Source organism: Diabrotica virgifera, chromosome 9, assembly GCF_917563875.1.
Source record: "Diabrotica virgifera virgifera chromosome 9, PGI_DIABVI_V3a".
Classification (NCBI taxonomy): Eukaryota; Metazoa; Arthropoda; class Insecta; order Coleoptera; family Chrysomelidae; genus Diabrotica; species Diabrotica virgifera.
Window position 1 is genome coordinate 178,245,112 of NC_065451.1, and position 21,042 is coordinate 178,266,153.

At 33.2% G+C, this 21,042-nt stretch overlaps 2 protein-coding genes across 4 annotated transcripts in view; both read right to left on the reverse strand.

The window, feature by feature from the left end:
* Positions 1 to 3,566: 3,566 nt before the first annotated feature.
* On the reverse strand, positions 3,567 to 5,453 carry LOC126891589 (zinc finger protein 45-like; the record flags this gene model as incomplete). The annotated part of the gene is made up of 1 exon (XM_050660767.1): positions 3,567 to 5,453. A coding segment is annotated over one exon (663 nt), but the record flags the coding sequence as incomplete, so codon positions are not given.
* The window catches only part of LOC126892013 (zinc finger protein 227-like), a 100,112-nt gene continuing 84,291 nt past the window's right edge, over positions 5,222 to 21,042 (reverse strand). Inside the window, exons 1-3 of one of the 3 annotated variants that reach the window (XM_050661424.1) lie at positions 20,376 to 20,520; positions 19,329 to 19,445; positions 5,445 to 6,951 (exon numbers count right to left, since the gene is read on the reverse strand). In XM_050661424.1, the coding sequence (XP_050517381.1) occupies positions 5,471 to 6,951; positions 19,329 to 19,392 (1,545 nt within the window). In that variant the 5' untranslated portion in view covers positions 19,393 to 19,445; positions 20,376 to 20,520 and the 3' untranslated portion in view covers positions 5,445 to 5,470. Of the gene's footprint in view, positions 6,952 to 19,328; positions 19,446 to 20,375; positions 20,643 to 21,042 lie in introns of those variants that run through there. The other 2 variants (XM_050661422.1, XM_050661425.1) reach the window with 2 other exon arrangements.

Genomic DNA, 21,042 nt, shown 5'->3' on the forward strand with positions numbered 1-21,042 from the left:
GTAGGGTCTAACAGATTTAACTGAAGCCCTCAAGGTCACTTGCACCGCATCAACGAACGAGGTATTCCTATCTCGGCTCACTACAATCCTTTATGATTCCAGATAGCATGTAAACTTGTGGCAAGTTTGATTCTTCTTCGATTTTAAATTGCTGTGTCAAATGTGACGAGACAAGTTTGTGCCAAGTTTGCTGCAATATTGTTATGACAAAGATGATTATTCAAGTTTGTAGCAACTTTGCTGTTGCAGAGCCACGTCACGCGTGCCATCTATCGGCTCGTTCACATTATAAGAATTTCGACCGTGCGATGGTTAAAATCTACAGTGGCTCGGGCAATCATATGGAATCTTTCTCCCTTCGCCAAATGTGTCAAGCGGTGAAGGCAGAAAGTTGCTCGAGCCACTATGTAGATTTTAACCATCGCATGGTCGAAATTCTTATAATGTGAAACAAGCGTATCTGGTTGACTTACACGTTACGGTCGTTTCGGTTCGGTTTCGTTCGGTACCCTGACTGATGTCACGCCCACGGCAATGAAAGTGTTGCCAAAGAAGGGAAATTTCCCTTTTTGCGAGAATGTTTAACATAAAAGGGAAAAAGTAGTTAACTTGTAAGGTAATCTATGCTTGTGCTCCAGTCCAAATTGTAAAGTATTTAAAAAAATCTAAATATTTGAAAATAATTCAACATTAATTTTACAGATTTTGTAAACAGGAGCATAGGAGGGAATTTTATCATAAAAGTGGGAATTTTTAAAGTACGTTGAGGGAAAAAGCTTACTTGATAGCTGACAACACGGGCAAAGTAACCTGCCAAGTGGCCAAGTACAGGTACCAAGCGGTGATAATTTGTGGTTATGTCCTTCACGTATAACGAGACTATTACTTGAATTATTATTACTAAGCTGAAGTTTCTTTTCTTCAGTTGAAACTGAGGTAAGTTTTTGTTTTTCGTAGCCTCTGCCTCTATTAGCTGTATTTACGTATCTACTATCTAAAATAAATTATATTTATAATATATTATATGTAAATAAGTTTTAGGTTTTATTGTAAAATTGTTACTGTAACATCTTTTTATATCTTTTAATAGCAAATATTAATTCTGTTCACACAGCAAGGGTTTATAACAATTTCTTTTATTTGTTTCAGAGCTGATAGAAAAAACTGAGCATCGGAAATCGGAACACAATCGGAAAATGAAGCTAGCGGGTTTAATGTAAGTTCTAATAAATAATTTTAGACGATAGATTGGATTTTAATTGAGTGATTAATAAATAGTTATATAAAATGGTATTGTATTTTTTATTCACATTGTTTTATTCAAATTGTTGCTAGTATCTCAAAACAAACCTTAAGCAAGTTTGTATCAAGTTTGAAAAAACAAACTTCATGCAACAAAACAAAAACAAACCTTCAGCAAGTTTGTATCAAGTTTGAAAAAACAAACTTCATGCAAATTTGTTACACTCCAACTAGCAAGTTTGATTTAACCTTGCTGCAAGTTTGCAAAATTGCCATGGCAAACCTGTAGCAAGCTTTCATGTTTGATGTATCAAACTTGTTGCAAGTTTGAAACAAGTTAATATTGTTATCTGGGTATGTTCAACTACATGTATAAAGGCATGGAAAAAATTATCTGACTATAGGGCATTAAGACAACGCAACGAACTAAGAAAAAATATTATATAGACTTGTATGTCTGAGAGAATAGCATGTAACCACATGTGTGTGATAGACTCGTGTAAGCACTATGAGCAGTCTTGTCTGTACATTGTTGCCGAAAGAAAGTGTATGTTTTAGAAGGTCTGGGGAAATATTTCAACGATGTGATTTCAAGATTATAAAAGCTGGTTCACATCTTAGATTAAGTCAACAGTTTATTTAATCCCAACTCACAAAAAACAAAATAATAAATTCTTAACGACCAATTAAGACAATTTATTCTAAAAAATAACAATTATATAATTTTAATTAAAACATTTTAAATCAAATTTTCAAAAAGTTCACCACTGTCAGCCAAGTAGTAGCCCAATTTGTTATATATTGCCTTCGGGTGTTCGACAACATTTCGAGTGTTGCGTTTTGAAAGGCCTGAATGATTTTTTGCCGTAATTCGTCTAAATTTCTGACACGTTCATGCTCATGTCGGTAAATTTGTTACTTCACATAACTCCATACGAAAAAGTCCAAAGGTGTAAGATCAGGGGAGCGAGGTGCCATTTTTATGGTACCTTTTGTACTAATAATTCTATCTGGAAACGTAATGTTTAAAAAATCTAACACCTCCCGTGCATTGTGAGCTGGACAGCCGTCTTGCTGTAACCAAATTTCATCCATATTAATAGATAATGCTCGAATTTTATATTCCTATAAAAATAACAGGTGTATAATATTCTAACCTATAAAAATTATAAGTTATACATCAGTGTGTACTTTCGAATGTGTTTTCAAAGAACCTGTTTGGCTAAACCGTTTAAAACAAATCTCGCACTTGTAAGGTTTTTCTCCAGTATGCACTCTCATATGTCCTTTCAATTGACCTGCTTGACAAAATTGCTTAAAACAAATTTCACACTTATGAGGTTTGTCCTCAGTATGCACTCTCAAATGTTTTTTCAAATGACCTGCTTGACGAAATTGCTTAAAACAAATTTCACACTTATAAGGTTTTTCCCCAGTGTGCACTCTGAAATGTCCTTTCAAATCATCCGATTGACGAAATTGCTTAAAACAAATTTCACACTTATGAGGTTTTTCTCCAGTGTGCACTGTCAAATGTGTATTCAAATTACTTTTGTCACAAAACTGCTTAAAACAAATTTCGCACTGGTAAGGCTTTTCTTCAGTGTGAATTCTCAAATGTCTTTTTAACTGACTTGTAGTACGAAACTGCTTAAAACAAATTTCACACTTATAAGGCTTTTCTCCAGTGTGCACCCTCAAATGATATTTCAAATGATGTGCTCGAATAAACTGCTTAAAACAAATTTCACACTGGTAAGGCTTTTCTTCAGTGTGAATTCTCAAATGTCTTTTTAACTGACTTGTAGTACGAAACTGCTTAAAACAAATTTCACACTTATAAGGCTTTTCTCCAGTGTGCACACTCAAATGATATTTCAAATGATGTGCTCGAATAAACTGCTTAAAACAAATTTCACAATTGAAAGGAATTTCCCCAGTGTGAGCTTTCGTATGTTCATCCAAAGAATTTTTATGAGTGAACTGCTTAAAACACATTTCACACTTGTAAGGCTTTTCCCCAGTGTGCACCCTCAAATGAATTTTCAATTGACTTGCTCGAATAAACTGCTTAAAACAAATTTCACACTTATGAGGCTTTTCTCCAGTGTGGACTCTTGAATGTACTTTCAAATTATTTGCTTGGCTAAACTGTTTAAAACAAACTTCGCACTTAAAAGGTCTTTGTCCCGTTACAACTTCCATATTTTGATTTAATGGTTTTCCTTCATCGTGTCGACTCATATAATTTCCTTCCTGAGATGAATGTGTAGTAACTGTCTCCATTATTTCTGATTTGTTTTCCTCTTCGGGATAACCTAAAATACAAACCAACTACAATATGTTCAACCAAATACTATTGACTGTAATACATACAACTCTTGACATTTCCCATTACATTTGAGGAAGCAAAAAGTATTTTAGTTTAATTTAGCAAAATTAGATTGTTACTCAAACATTTATAAAATTAAATTTGAATGTTTACGTCAAATTTTACGTTGTCACAACGTAGTTTCACTGCAAGCCGACAGTGGCAACGTGCTTCCAGATTTCTGTGTGAGTTAGATGTATTAGTCAATAGTATTTGGTTCAACTACATGTATAAAGGCATGGAAAAATGTATCTGACTATAGGGCATTAAGACAACGCAACGGACTAAGAAAAATTATTACATAGACTTGTATGTCCGAGAGAATAACATGTAACCACATGTCTGTGATAGACCCGTAAGCACTATGGACAGAACATTGTTGCCGAAAGAGAGTTTATTTTTTAGATGGTCTAGGGAAATATTTCAACGATGCGATTTCAAGATTATAAAAGCTAGTTCATATCTTAGATTAATTCAACAGTTTCTTTAATCCCAATTTATAAAAAAATAAAATAATACATTCTTAACGACATAAATTAAAACAATTTATTCTAAACAAATATCAATTTTATAATTTTAATTAAAACATTTTAAATCAAAAAGTCCACGACTGTCAGCCAAGCGGTAGCCCAATCTGTTGTATAATTGCCTTCGGGTGTTCGACAACATTTCGAGTATTGTACTTTGAAAGGCCTGAATGATTTTTTGAAGTAATTCATCTAAATTTTTGGCACGTTAATGCTCATGTCGGTAAATTTGTTGCTTCACATAACCCCATACGAAAAAGTCTAAAGGTGCAAAATCGGGAGAGCGAGGTGGCATTTTTATGGTACCTTTTGTACCAATAACTCTATCTGGAAAAGTAATGGTTAAAAAATCGTAACACCTCCCGTACATTGTGAGCTGGACAGCCATTGACAGTCTTGGAACCAAATTTCATCCTTATTAATAGGTAATGCTCGAACTCCATATTGCTCGAATTTTATGTTCCTATAAAGATAAAAGAAATGAAGAGCTCAAAGCTAAAAGGATGAGGGTCCATTATTTGCTATTATAGAGATAATACTTATATCTTATACTTTATCTCATGTAAAATATTGCATGATATCTAACTAACTATTTTTATAGGTTATAACATTATATTTAATATAATGTTATAACCTATAAAAATGATGAGTTATTCTTCAGTGTGTACTTTCAAATGTGTTTTCAAACAACCTTTTTGGCTAAACCGTTTAAAACAAATCTCGCACTTGTATGGTTTTTCTCCAGTGTGCACTCTCAAATGTATCTTCAAATGACTTGCAGCATTAAATTGCTTAAAACAAATTTCGCACGGGTAAGGCTTTTCTCCAGTGTGCACTCTCTTATGTCCTTTCAAATTATTTGCTTGACTAAATTGCTTAAAACAAATCTCACACTTGTAAGGTTTTTCTCCAGTGTGCACTCTCAAATGTCCTTTCAATTGACCTACTTGACAAAATTGCTTAAAACAAATTTCACACTTATGAGGTTTGTCCCCAGTATGCGCTCTAAAATATTTTTTCAAATGATCTGCTTGACGAAATTGCCTAAAACAAATTTCACACTTATAAGGTTTTTCCCCAGTGTTCACTCTCAAATGTCCTTTCAAATCATCTGATTGACGAAATTGCTTAAAACAAATGTCGCACTTGTAAGGTTTTTCTTCAGTGTGTACTCCCAAATGTTTCTTCAAACTGCCTGCTGTACTAAATTCCTTAAAACAGATCTCGCACGTATTAGCTTTTTCTCCTCTGTGCACTATTAAATGTATTTTCAAATAATCTGCTTTACTAAATTGCTTAAAACAAATCTCGCATACTTATTAGGGGTTTTTTAAGTGTGTACTCCTAAATGTTTCTTCAAACTGCCTGCTGTACTAAATTGCTTAAAACAAACCTCGCACTTGTACGGTTCTTCTCCAGTGTGTACTCTCAAATGTTGTTTCAAAACAGTTTTGTGACTAAATTGCTTAAAACAAATTTCACACTTGTATGGTTTTTCTCCAGTGTGGACTCTCAAATGTCCTTTCAAATTACTTGCATCACTAAAACGCTTAAAACAAATTTCACACTTATGAGGTTTGTCCCCAGTATGCACTCTCAAATGTTTTTTCAAATGACCTGCTTGACGAAATTGCTTAAAACAAATTTCACACTTATAAGGTTTTTCCCCAGTGTGCACTCTCAAATGTCCTTTCAAATCATCTGATTGACGAAATTGCTTAAAACAAATGTCGCACTTGTAAGGTTTTTCTTCAGTGTGTACTCCCAAATGTTTCTTCAAACTGCCTGCTGTACTAAATTCCTTAAAACAGATCTCGCACGTATTAGGTTTTTCTCCTGTGTGAACTCTTGAATGTATTTTAAAATAATCTTTTTTACTAAATTGCTTAAAACAAATCTTGCACTTGTTTAGCACTTTTTTAGGGGTTTTTCCAATGTGTACTCCCAAATGTTTCTTCAAATTGCCTGCTGTACTAAATTGCTTAAAACAAACCTCGCACTTGTAAGGTTTTTCTCCAGTGTGTACTCTCAAATGTTGTTTCAAAACATTTTTGTGACTAAATTGCTTAAAACAAATCTCACACTTGTAAGGTTTTTCTCCAGTGTGCACTCTCAAATGTCCTTTCAATTGACCTGCTTGACAAAATTGCTTAAAACAAATTTCACACTTATGAAGTTTGTCCCCAGTATGAACTCTCAAATGTCTTTTCAAATGACCTGCTTGACTAAATTGCTTAAAACAAATTTCACACTTATAAGGTTTTTCCCCAGTGTGCACTCTCAAATGTCCTTTCAAATCATATGATTGACGAAATTGCTTAAAACAAATGTCGCACTTGTAAGGTTTTTCTTCAGTGTGTAATCCCAAATGTTTCTTCAAACTGCCTGCTGTACTAAATTGCTTAAAACAAACCTCGCACTTGTATGGTTTTTCTCCAATGTGTACACTCAAATGTATTTTCAAATCACTTGCCCGACTAAATTGCTTAAAACAAATTTCACACTTGTACGGTTTATCTCCAGTGTGCACTCTCAAATGTCCTTTCAATTGAACTGCTTGACGAAATTGCTTAAAACAAATCTCGCACTGGTAAGGCTTTTCTCCAGTGTGTACTCTTGAATGTGCTTTCAAATTATTTGCTCGGCTAAACTGTTTAAAACAAACTTCGCACTTAAAAGGTCTTTGTCCCGTTGCAAGTTCCATATTTTGATTTAATGGTTTTCCTTCATCGTGTCGACTCGTATAATTTCCTTCATAAGATGAATGTTTATGTGTCTCCATAATTTCCAATTTGTTCTCTTGGGGATAACCTAAAATACAAATCAACTACAATATAAATGAATCGATCATTTTACAAACGACATAATATATCCACTGAAGTACAGTATGCGGCAAAATAAACAGTACTGAAATGAATATTGAAATGTGTATGAATATTTATACAGGCTGTAACAAAAATACAGGTCATAAATTTAATCACATATTCTGGGACCAAAAATAGTTCGATTGAACCTAACTTACCTTAGTACAAATGTGCACATAAAAAAAGTTACAGCCCTTTGAAGTTACAAAATGAAAATCGATTTTTTCCAATATATCGAAAACTATTAGAGATATTTTATTGAAAATAGACATTCTTACATCAATAGACATAGTGGCATTCTTATTGCAGTAGTATGTTTAGAAAAAATTATAGTGAAATTTGGACACCCCATAAAAATTTTATGGGGGTTTTGTTCCTTTAAACCCCCCAAACTTTTGTGTATTACGTTCCAATTTAATTATTATTGTAGTACCATTAGTTAAACAAAATATTTTAAAAACTTTTTTGCCTCTTTGTACTTTTTCGAAAAATCAAAAGTCATTTGTCAAATCCACCACATATTTGTATATGGCTAAGTACGATTATGGAGACTTGGTAATAATATGAAAATTTATTTATGATTTACATTTTTAGGTATATTTTGAACCATATTAAAAAGAAGTAATATCTCGATAAAAAGTGCCTTCTCGAAAAAATACAAAGAGGCAAGAAAGTTTTAAAAACACTGTGTTTAACTAATGGTACCGCAGTAAAAGTTTAATTGGAACATACACAAACATTTGGGGGGTTTAAAGGAACAAAACCCCCATAAAATTTTTATGTAAACATATTAAAAAAGAAGCCACAACTCGATAAAAACTGCCTTACCGAAAAAATACTAAGACGCAAAAAAGTTTTAGAAATATTGAATTTAACTTATGGTACCACAATAATAGTTTAATTGGAACGTACACAAAAGTTTGGGGGGTTTAAGGGAACAAAACCCCCATAAAATTTTTATGGGGTACACAAATCTCACTATAATTATTTTTTAAGATGTTCCTGCCATAAGAATGCCACATGTCTATTGTCAATAAAAAATCTCTAATAGTTTTCGATATATTCGAAAAAATCGGTTTTCATTTTGTAACTTCAAAGGGCTGTAACTTTTTTTATGTCCATATTTGTACTAAGGTAAATTAGGTTCATTCGAACTATTTTTGGTCTGAGAATATGTGATTTAATTTATGACCTGTATTTTTGTTACACCCTGTATAATATCTAGTATACATGATATAGCTTTGCAAACATGCCCTCTGGCCAGTGGCGGATCTATGAGGAGTTAAAATGAGGATATTTCCTCACCTAACAAGGTCCAAAATTAAAGAAGAAAATTGTTTTAACATAAATATATATTAGCTGACATGAAACCGAAACCACAGAAAGACAAATTCAACCCAATAAACGCTAGTTAGGAATATTAAGGAAACTTAATGCCTAAAGTTATTAATGACTTTTATGCAATCTTTTGTAAGCTTATGAGTTTATTTTTTTATGTCTTTTTGTTGGTTTTTCATGGAAAGTTCCACCCTAAAATTTCCTCTCTCAAAGCAAACCTCTAGATCCACCAATGCGCCTGGCACGAAAAAATGTTTAATTCTAGTCCGCAATTCTGAAATGGCAGACGGTGGATCTGTCAGACTTCTTCAGCATTCTCCATATGTACGCATCTGGGGGCGCTAGTTCTAGTGAGTGGCAACTCACAAAATGATCGCGCAGTGTTCGAAGAGACTCCCTAGCAGTGTGACAGATTGTTCCATCATGCTGAAACCATTGTTGATTTTAAGCTTGGACCGTTTTAGTGACCTGTTCCGTATTACCGAAAATAGTACTCCGCCATAAAAATTTTTTCTGCAAAACTGAGAACTATTCTTAAATACCTAATATTATCACGACCTTCACATAACTTACAACTACGTTCGGAAACCATTCAGTACATTTCGGCACATGACACGTACAAATTTGAGGCATACGAATTTCAGTACTGTTTATTTTGCCGCATACCGTATTTTTAAGAAAAACCTTTTTAAATGAAATGTTTTGCACGGTTATGGCCTATGGTGCTGAAACTCTAACATTAACAACCGCATCTGCTAATAAACTCAACGTAAGATGGAAAGGTCGATTATTGGTGTGTCGTTGCGGGACCATATATTATATATTATTGTGTTTCAATTTATCAATCAAAGATAGAATAAAAATTTAAATTTTTTTAATATAACGCGGGCACATACATTTGATACACCCTGTATATTAATTCGTAAATATTTATTAGAAGTTAGCTGTCACGCAAGGTGGTTTCTCCTTAATGAATCTTTCCATGAAGAATATTAAAAAACATTTGTAAATAAAAAGTGAAGTGAAAGTTATTTAGGATTATAATTTTAAACCGATTGTTTATTACGGAAAAGGTAAAACCACAGGTAGATGTAATTATTAGTTTTTAGAAAAATAGAGGTAAAGAGAATTGGAATTTTAAATATGTTTGTTTAATGACAGGAATATTTAGATAATTTCCGAAAAGTCATTAGTTTTGAGTAGAAGTACAGTTTGAAAGAATGACTGGATTTTTCGAATGAAACAGAGGAAGAGTGAAGAGAGAAATGTTTCTGATTGGCTTGGAAATTTGGAATGGGGAAAGTTTTGTTTGAATGTTGAGATAGTTTTGGAAACGGGAATGCATTGTGTTACCGGCAGCCGAAAGGAGCAGTCAAAAGTTTTCGTGAGTAGTTCAGAAGCAAGTACTAGTGGTTGTGTTTGATAGTGAGAGTAGCTAAAAAGTGGAACGAGAGACAAATCAAATCGAGAAGAAATACCTCTTTGATTCTGTAAAGTCCAAGAGAGTAAGTTACAAGAATTATCGTTATTAAAATTATTTGTGACACCAAGTAAAAAAGATACTTGGGTCTCAGGAGATTATTGTTGAGAGAAAGAGAGGAGAGAGATTTGGAGTTTATTGAACGAGTCCTGGTCAAAGGAAGCCTGGCTTGTGTTTTTGGAGAAATAGTTGCTGGTATCCTGCTGGATTGTTTGCTGAGAACGGAGAGGGCTTTGATTGGTAGCCTAACATAATCAACAAGGAGGAGCTGTTTGGGTCAAGAGGAGACATCATTGTGTGTGAATCAAAAAGGTCAGTCAATAACCTATGTGATAGATTTTTTATAATCAGAAGGTATTTTTTTTACGTAAAAGCATATGAATTTAAGATTCCAACATTTCAAAAATTTAATAGGAAGTATAAGTAATTTTGCGAATACCAAATTTGTTTGTTTAGCTGGTTTTATTAGTGGTATCAAGAACAAAGCGATAAATATTTTTTTGAATTAGATTAATTTATATGATAAAGGTTTCATTTGGACAATTATGCCCACAGAATTTTATTTATGGTATTTCTATTTATTTCCTTTTCCTATTTTATCCCGATAAGGATCAACTAAGAGATACTGAAACCACGAGAGAAGATAAGTATAACATAAGATAATTTAGACATTTTTTTTTATATTATAAAAAGGCACCCTGAGATTTTTTCTTAATATTTTTATGTATGATTTGCGTTCATTAAATAATTGATCAAATCAATAATAATTAATATAAAAGTAATAGAGAGCAGATCATAACAATATAGGGTGAGGCAGATAACTGGCCTATTAGAAATATTTAGAGAACTAAAGGCAACAGAATCATGAAAATTGGAATGAAGGGGTTTTAAAGTGTGATCTATTTAATGAAAATATTTTCATCAACTTAACTTACCACTTCCGGTTATACCGGAAGTTGCTTAAAACTTCGTTTTTTTAAATGGGACATCCTATATATTTTTACATTTTTAGATTCTACTCGATGTCTTCTTTCTTAAAATATGCAGTCTTGTAATGTTATACAAGGTAATTTAAAAGCTAATTACGTTTTTTTATTAATTTCGTAGCAATTTTCACACCCTGTAGAATTGTAGTAGTTGGATATCAAAAACTCTATGTATGTTAAAATGATTTCTAATATAGTCTACTATTATTAAAAATTATTAGTATAGCTAAATGTTAAATTTTAGTTTACAGGGTTGGTCGAAACTCGGAATGAGGATTTTCTGAATTTTCTTAAATGGAACACCCTGTATTTTAGTATTGCAATGAAAAGACATTTTATGGTACTTTTTTATTTCTTAAGCATTCCCTATACCTAAATGCTTTAATTTGTGCTTAATTGTTAATCGCGCCAAGAATGTTAACTACGTAGGTATTTTGATAGCTCAACCATTATTGGCAATTTTAAAGATCAGTCTAGATTAATATGTATTTATTTCCGAAAAATTATTTGTGATTGAATATTTTCACGGCCAACCTAATAAAATTTCACGTATTTTTTGTTGAAATTAATGTTTGGCTTGAATCACCAATAACTCACAAATTAAAGCAGTTAGGTATAGGGAATGCTTAAGAAATAAAAAAGGAGAATAAAATATCATTTCATTGCAATAATAAAATATAGGGCGTTCCATTTAAGAAAACTCAGAAAATACTCTTTCCGAGTTTCGACCAACCCTGTATAGTACAATTCAATATTTAGCTATGTTATAGTCAAAGCCCGAATTTCAGGCACTCCTAGGTTTGACTAGGCAATCCTCAGGTCTGACTGACGATCTTAGTCAAAGCCCGAAATAAATTACAGTTTCGGCCTTTGACTAGTCAAACCTAGGAGAGACTAAGTTGGTCAAGCAAAGGTCGAAATTTAATTTTATGAAATCGGGGTTTGACTGGTCAAACCCCGATCAGCTATTAAAATGTCGTAATTTGTTAGATTAGGTTTAATAAAACGTCACTTTTTAATTTTAATGTTTATTATTTTTATATTTTCGTAACTAAAATAAAATAAATAGTGTTTATTCTCACATGTTGAGGCATTATGGCATTTAGAGTTGCACAATATGTTGGACCTTTTTTACACTTACATAATTTTGAAGAGCATTTCATATTGCAGTAGCATTTTATAAAGCCTTGTCCTCCAAATTTAGCATCTTTTGTACTAATTTCTCTTAGAGATATCTTAACGTCTGGAATATCTTCGAATATAAGAAAATTCTCTTTGCATTCTCTTATTTGATTTCTTGAAAAAAGAATGTTTATTGTTCCGTATTTCGTACCAACTCTATATAAACCGTCAATTGTTTTAGCTTTTATGATACCCAAAATATTTCGAGCATCTCCTTTGGCTATATCAAAGCTGGGGATAGGTATTGTTACACAGACAGATTAAAATAAATATAGGAAAGGCGATTGAAGGTCTTCATGCCCAGGCTAATGCAATGAAACAATTAAGTGAAAAAAAAATCCTCCAATTTCGATCGGAATAACTGTAACAATAATACCTCCAGCTTTGCTAAAGCCAAAGGAGATGCTCGAAATATTTTGAGTAACACACAAGATAAAACAATTGACGGTTTATATAGAGTTTCGTATGAAATACGGAACAATAATGCAAAGATAATATTCTTAATTTCGAAGATGTTCCAGACGTTAAGATGTCTCTCTAAGAGAAATGAGTAAAAAAGATTCTAAATTTGGAGGACAAGGCTTTATAAAATGCTACTGCAATAAGAAATGCTCTTCAAAAGTGTAAAAAGTCTAACGTATTGTGCAACTCTAAATACCATAATGCCTCAACATGTGAGAATAAACACTATTCTTTTAAAGATGAAGTAGTTTTCAATCTTAGTAGCAAAATTAATAAGAAAATATTAAAAATATTACTAAAAGATTTTTAAATTGAAAACTTATTGGTACATTTCCCTGGTGACACCTCCAAGGCTACTACAATTTGCAAGCCAAATGGATGCTGCAGTGAAGACAAAGGGAAGGAACTTTGGAGAACAGTGCCTACGTTCTTTCCGATGAGGCTCCAATAAAAGCCGAAAATCGCGATTCAGAGGACTGGACTGCGCTCCGTATTCTCATTGAAAAGTAAGATTGTTTTGCCTTCCCATTGCAACTGAATAAAAATGGTATACATTTTTATTTTATACTATTTTTTTAATTTTAATTACGACAATACAAAAATTATAAACATTAAAATTAAAAAATGACGTTTTATTAAACCTAATCTAACAAATTATGACATTTTAATGGCTGATCGTGGTTTGACTAGTCAAACCCCGATTTCATAAAATTAAATTTCGACCTTTGCCTGGCCAGCTTAGTCTCTCCTAGGTTTGACTAGTCAAAGGCCGAAACTGTAACTTTATTTCGGGCTTTGACTAAGATCGTCAGTCAGACCTGAGGATTGCCTAGTCAAACCTAGGAGTGCCTGAAATTCGGGCTTTGACTATAACAGCTATACTAACAATTTTTAACAATAGTAGACTATATTAAAAATCATTTGAACATAAATAGAGTGTTTGATGTCAAACTACTACAATTCTACAGGGTCTGAATGTTGCTAGGAAATTAAAAAAAAACGTAATTATCTTTTAAACTACCCTGTATAACATTACAAAACGTCATATTTTAAGAAAGGGGACATCCAGGAGAATCCAAAAATGTAAAAATATACAGGATGTTCCATTTAAAAAAACGAAGTTATAAGCAACTTCCGGTATAACCGGAAGTAGCAAATCGATGAAAATATTTTCATTAAAGAGATCACTCTTCAAAACCACTTCATTCCAATTTTCATGATTCTGTTTCCTTTAGTTCTCGAGATATTTCTAATAGGACTTTTATCTGCCTCACCCTGTATATATAATCAAATTCCCTTCTACCTATTGGTGTCGGGATTACAATAATAACTTAGATATTGTGTACAAATTTACGCCACTGACTTCTATTTAGTGCCAATAATTTTGCTTCTTTCCAGGATTTGCCCCTCTTTTGTAGAACTTTTCCAATAGCTTGGTCCCATGTTTCTCTTGGTCTTCCTCTCTTCCTCTTGATATTTACTTTCGCTTCCCAAATCATTTTTACCGGTCTCCTATCGTCTAGTCTTTGTAAATGTCCCCACCAGCTGATTTGTCTTTTTTCTATGAATTCTAAGATTTATTCCACCTCCAGATCCTCCCTTATCTGCTCATTTCTTACCCTGTCAAGTCTTGTGACTCCTCTCGCTCTTCTTAGGTACTTCATTTCCGTCGCTTGTATTCTGCTTTTCTGCCTCTCTGTTAATGTCCACGATTCACAATCGCACGTGAGTATGGGTCTATATATTGCCTTAAATACTTTCATTTTTGTACTTTGCGCTATTTTCTTTTTTCCTATAAAAGTTGTGTTCATTGAATAATATGAATTTATTGCTTTCTCTATACGTTTATCGATTTCTAAACCTTGTTGACCTGAATCTTCAATTTTTACACCCAGGTATTCGAAGCATTCAACTTGTTGTATATGTATACCATTGATCTGTATACTCACGTTTTCTTTAGTTTCTGCTACTACCATCACTTTTGTTTTTGTTAGGTTTAGTTTCATGCCACTTCTAATATTTCACTCCACGTTTGTAAGTTTTCTTGTAGGTCCTTTTCTTTTGCTGCCATTATAACGATGTCATCTGCAAAAGCACATTCTGATATTTCGATCGGTTGTAAGTTTTTGTATCCTAGAAATAGGTGTTTTGTTCTCTGCCTACATTTTTTAATTATTTCGTCCATAAACAACGTAAACAATGTTGGACTTAGTCCTCCTCCCTGTCTTAGACCATCTTTTGTTATAAAATTTTCTGACTTGAGGTTTCTAGTTATAACACAATTCGTCGTATTTTTATATAGACATTCAATATTTTTCCTTAGTTTGGTTTCTATTCCTCTTTGTTCCAGAAGCGACCATACTTTTTGCCGAGGAACAAGATCAAACGCTTTTTGTAAGTCGATAAACGCAAAATATGCTTTTCCTCTTCCGAGTTTCGTTTTCTCAATGATCTGTTTAATAGTGAAGATGTGATCTTGCACACTTCTTCCTTTTCTAAAGCCACTTTGAGTTTCTGCTAATGTTGTATCGATTATCTTTGTCAGCTTTTCTTGTAATATTTGTTCGTACAGTTTCATCGCCGAACATAAGAGCATTATGCCTCTATAGTTTTTGCATTCTTTTTATCTCCAGATTTAAATATGGGTAGTATCAACGAGATCTTCCATTCTTCTGGTATTCTTTCAGCTTTCCATATCTTGTTTATTAATTGTAATATGTGTTGTCCTTGTACTCCCATATATTTGAGCATCTCAGTTGTTATTTTATCATGCCCTGGTGACTTTCCATTTTTCATTTTTGCCAATCCTTGTGTAAATTCTTTCCATGTTATTGCAGTGTCTTGCGTTTCTTCTATGGTTTCTCCGGTATTTGTCACGTTAATGGTATAATGTGGTGTTTCGTTTTCAGTTGATAATAGTTCTTGAAAATACCTTTTCCATCTTTCCATTATTTCTTCTTCCTGTGTCAAAATGTTTCCTGTTTCGTCTCTAATTGTTAATTGAACTGTATTTTTCCCCTTCTTAACGTTTTCATGGTCTTATAAAACAGCTTTTGGTTACTTTTACTATCTGATTCTAGTTTTTCCCCGAATTGTTTCCAACACTCTTCTTTTGCATCTTTTATCACATTTTTTACTATTTTTCGTTGTTCTTTATATTTTTCATACGTTTCAGTTGTTTTTTTTGATAGGTATATTTTCCATCTTCTTTTCTTTTCCTTTGTTTCTGATTTAATTTGTTCATTCCACCATGATGTCTGTTTCCTGTTGCTAGTTGTTCTACTTACGCCGCAGGCCTCCTTGGTTGCTCAATAATAATTTCTTTTATACTATTCCATAACTGATCCACATCTGCATCTCTCATTATTAGTAGCCTTTTTTCAATTTCTTGAAAAAAAAATCTTGAAAAAATGCTTATTTTTGGTCTTCTAAAGTGTATTAGTACCCTAAATTAAATGTTAAAACTGTTAAGAGGTAGGTGGGTAGCAGCTTTAATATTGAATTTAAACGAAAAACAGTAATCGTCATGTTTATTAAAATATGTATAGAACATAATATGATGTACAAACACGAAAAGTAGTTGGAATCAGCAAAAAATTTGAAACTTTATTGTTTATTTATAAAGCATTATGTAAACAATTAACGTAAATAGTGAAATTATGAATAGTTCATATAATTAGATACAATCTGTAAAAGTTTCACGTTTCTTCATTGTAAAAAACAAGAGAATTAAGCATTTTCCGTTAAAATCGTTTTTTATTTAAAAACTTAATAACATAAAAAAATTTTATTAACTATTCGTGTATTGTTCCCGCGAATGCATGTCTGCATGGGCGCCCATACCCATGGGCAGGGGGAGGGCGTGGCCCCCATAGCTTTTCGGGTGCTGTTAACTATATATGGTTATCCAAAGAATACAAAATATAATGTGCAACATCTTCATGTCTGCCCCCCCCCTGAAAATTTTTATATGAGCGCCCGTGTATGTCTGCAAATTTTTAGCCATTTCAATTGAAGAAAAGGCAGTCAAATTAACGTCCAAAGATTTGACCCAAACGATTGAACTAAAGAAAAACGTTTAATTAATTAATACGCCAAAACGAATTCTAATGTTTATTGTAGCACAAAACGTCTCTACCGATGGTTTTTCTGCCTAAAATGTTAACCCTAAAAATTGTCCCAAGCCACCCAAAAATTAAGTCCGCCATTTCAGTTCTCGTTATAGAGGGAGTCTCTCTCGTTCCATCCCTCCTTGTGGAGTATTGGGTGCTTATGAGTTTCTTGGCCAAAAGTGTAAGATTGCTGTCTGGCTGGGACAGCGCATCTTCTTTTGTTTTTATTCTCTGGATAAATTGTGAACTAATTCCCTCCACTCTCTTCTATCTTTTGCTCTCTTGTTGACTTCGCCCCATCTTAGTCCAATTTTTCCGTGTTCTCTCATAGAGGGAGTCTACTGTATTTTAATCCCCATATTAAACTTGTTAACATGGCTTATGTTTTTGAAGTTATACTTCTTTAGGCGCGATTGAGAGTAAAATTTCATAATTCTGCGCGCATGCGCACACAGACAGTATGGCGTTTAGTTCCTAATCTTTCAAATTATGTATAAGCGCAAATAAGCCATTAAAATAATATATTAGTGTTTTTTAGTAAATGTATTATTTATTATAATTTTTGTGTCTTTGGATTTGTCTTCCTTGGGCATAAAATAATAAAATATCTATTTTTATATTTCACTTGTCACCGTGATGTGTAATTATGTATATCCGAACCATCAATAACAGGCGCCTTGATAGCCTGGTTGGTAGAGCATTGGACCAGAGATCGAGAGATCGCGAGTTCAAATCCCGGATGATTCATACACTTTTTTTTTGCATTGTTATGTTTTGGTTAATTTTTGGTAATTATTGTTAATTTTTTGTATTGTAACTGTTAAGTATATTTATTTCGTTGAAATTATATAATAGAAGTATATCTTCTTACGTGCATACAAAGTACATACACATTCTTTTTTTTCTGAACATATATATTATATAAAATAAAATTTAAAACTGAGTTTACTTATTTGTTTTCTTACAAAAAGTTATAGATTAATAATACAGTGCTGGCAAAAAAAAATCTTTACATTGCCAAATAAATCACCAAATTTGAAGATAATTTGCGAGCGTTCTGTCTGCGGTTGGAGGGGAGGGGGGATAGCGTACATGCAATGGCAATTATCTGTAGTTTATGGACCGCTTGGCTTATTTAGGGGATTCTGAGTGTTTGCACTGTAAACAGTTGGCTTTTGTGCAGGTGGTCAGTGTTAAACTTTTTCTCATTTACCGCGTAAAGTTTGAGATTGTCAAATTCTGAATTGAACTTACAAGTATGGGTCGAAAGAAAGTCTCAAAAGAGGAGAAGGGTCGTGCTTTAACATTACTGGAGAAAGAGGACTCTGTAATTACCGTAGCATGTGATATTGGTGCTTCAAGAGGGGCTATTTATCAACTGAAACGTTGCAGCTGAACGTCAAGAACTATGAATAGTAAAATAAAATTCATTATTTCACTTATGTTTCATATTTCAAGGTACTGAAGAACTGATTGTGGGCGGAAGGAATTGATTTATTTTGTAAGAGACTTTGCAAGTCATCAAACTTCTTTTTAGAAATGGATATTGGTTCTCGATAGAGTAGAACCAAAGAATACTGATATAAAGTGCATAGTTGCTTTCTTGATTTTCTATTTCTAAGTAATACCGGTTGAAACTGAGTTTCTGTGTAAGAAGTTGTTTAAAAAAACCACACAAACAAAAAAGACCACACAGACAAAAGTGCACATTCGCCACTATTGCACATTGCACTACTATTTTTAAAGATAATAGATCAATGTTCAAATACGTGGAAGAACGGAGTAATTGGAGATTCGCCTGTGTTGATATAAAGTTTAGTTACGTTCCCAAAGAAGACAATTTAAGAACTGGCATTTTGTCGTTAATGCATCAAAATATTTGACAAATTCACAATACCCTAATCTAGTAATAAGGAAATTAAATAATTGTTCGCCGATATTGCACATAAAAGAAGACATATTTAGATGTCGGTTGATGGACCTAATTCAAAAACGTTGACTTTCGGGTTTCTCCACATTGTTCTCACTAGGCGATATATTTTATTGATAAAAAAATAATGCATACAAGAACATTTACGATTAGATCTAATTTAAAATTCAGTTTTATAGCCTGGAGTCTCATAATACGCCGGCTAGCCTATTATGTCATATAAAATGCATTCTAATAAAGTTGTAATAATGCGGGAATTCGAGAGATTTTATTGATTAGTACCGACTGTGAGTGTACTATAGTTTTATGTAAAGGTTTTACATGTTAAAATGGGGATTTCCCCATTGACGTCGTAAGTATTAATTCTTATAAATTGTGGCTACTAAAATATCCTTATTGGAAAAAGGACAATCTCAGTAAGCCTAAAATGTATATTTTGGCACTAGGCAAGGAACTTATAAATATAAAGGAATATGTTTTCAGGCGTTATAATAATAAGCAGATCCAAAAGATTAAATAGGGCAGAAGTATTTGCAGCACTTTTGGATATTAGGGGCCGTTCAAGTATTACCTAATGCAGGTTAGGGGGGGGGGGGGGGTAAAAATCTTCAAAAATGGACCGTAAACAAATCAAAAATCAATAAATGTTTGACTTCTGTCAATGGATTATACACATGATTTGTGTAATCATTTTTAATTTTATTTTGTTTTAACAAGCATCTGCACATTTTTTCTAAAGACACAATCCTTGTTAGTCATATCAATCATATTGCTTTTAATTTTATAAATGTCACTACACAAAATCAAGGATTTACACACTACAATAGTACTTACTGCATTTCTTCAGTTTCTTAACCAGTCCGATTTGGAAATATGGTGGAAAATATACTATGAGCATTAATTACAATCACGGTTACCCAACACATTACCATTTTGTAAAAATTAAACATCCTACAAGCAAGATATTCCAATTATAAAAACCAAAACAAATACCACGTGTGAATTTTTGTTTTGTTTGGCAATTATTCCAGAGTAGCCAATATTGATTTGATGTCACGACTATCACGGTCCATTGCGTTACGTAATACTTGAACACTCCCTAAACTGAGCTCAGAGTAGAACAAAAAAAAATACAAGGGGGCGGTGCTATTTATGTTGTAGAGGCAAAGATAGAAAAACAAGTAAAATATGTGTAAAGTGTAATAATTATGTATGCCTAGAACACACGAAATCAGAGACAGTTTGTGTACATTGTACAAATAGGATGTAGTTGTTAGTTAGGTACTCTGTCAGTATTAATCAGTAGAATGTATTTTGAAGTAATAATAAATGTTCAATACTATAACAATAATGTGGTATTGTTACAATTTTTGTTCGTATAGGCATCGTTCACACATTATAAGAAGGGGGTCCGTTCATACCCCAGCCTGTCTTATGTGTAATATTTTGAGGCCCGTCCGATCAAGGTTAACAAATGCCTACGAAGAATTGTTCATATTTTCTGGCCTAACATCATCAGAAACAAAGATCTGCTACACTTTACCAAATAAAAGAGGGTAGGTAGCAAATGAAATAAAGTCCACAAAGTGGGGTTGCATCCGTCACACACTCCGAAGAAATAGCTCCAGTAAGTACATATTGCAAAGGCTGCCCTAGAGTGAAATCCCCAACGAAAAACAAAAAGAGGTCGCCCAGCACAAACTTGGAGAAGATCTATCATGGCGAGATAAGAGCCCAAGGAAAGGCTTGGAATAAGGTGAAGGCCTTAGTGCAAAACAAATCCATGATGGGTTTTCACTGAAGATCTATGCTCCACTTACGAGTTCAAAAACCTTTTACACTACTTCTAAATAAGGGAGGACTAAAAATATCGTTACTAACCTTCTTCACTTTTTTTATTTTCTTCATATTGCTTCATTTCAGTTTTTATTGGACATTCCTTTACATCTAAATAATCGTATGTGTCATGTGAACTTTGACTATTTGATTCCTCCTTCATTTCATATTGAAAGCCACCCAAAAGAGCATCATCCACATCCAAGTTATTATATTCTATTTCTATTTTACACTTTTCTTCACTAATTTCTTGTTTTACTTCCATGTTAAATTTTATATCTTTCGACTTTCGGTATTTCTAACGAACTGTCAATGTCAATACTGACAGTGACAGTACAAAATACAAGGAACTGTCAGTATTGACAGCTACTGTTCTGTGACAAGTCTGACAGACTAATTTTGACAGATTCATAGATGGAACAACAAGGTAGGACCATAGATATAAGGTTTGTTCCAACATGAACTTTTTGACGGTCCAGAAACCGTCACGAAACTACTTGTACCGTTTGTTGTGCGCATGTTCGTAATTGTATCGCCCTGTTATCGTCCCATGACGGTAATTTGGAAACCGATGTTGGAACGGTTATCTGACTGATAACTATATTTGAATATAAATATATTTGAATAAACTATTGGCTCCGTGCGTCTCCCCTCTACTTAAGGCCCCGTCTCACCATCAAATAATTGACAGTTATTTGATCAAACTTGACTA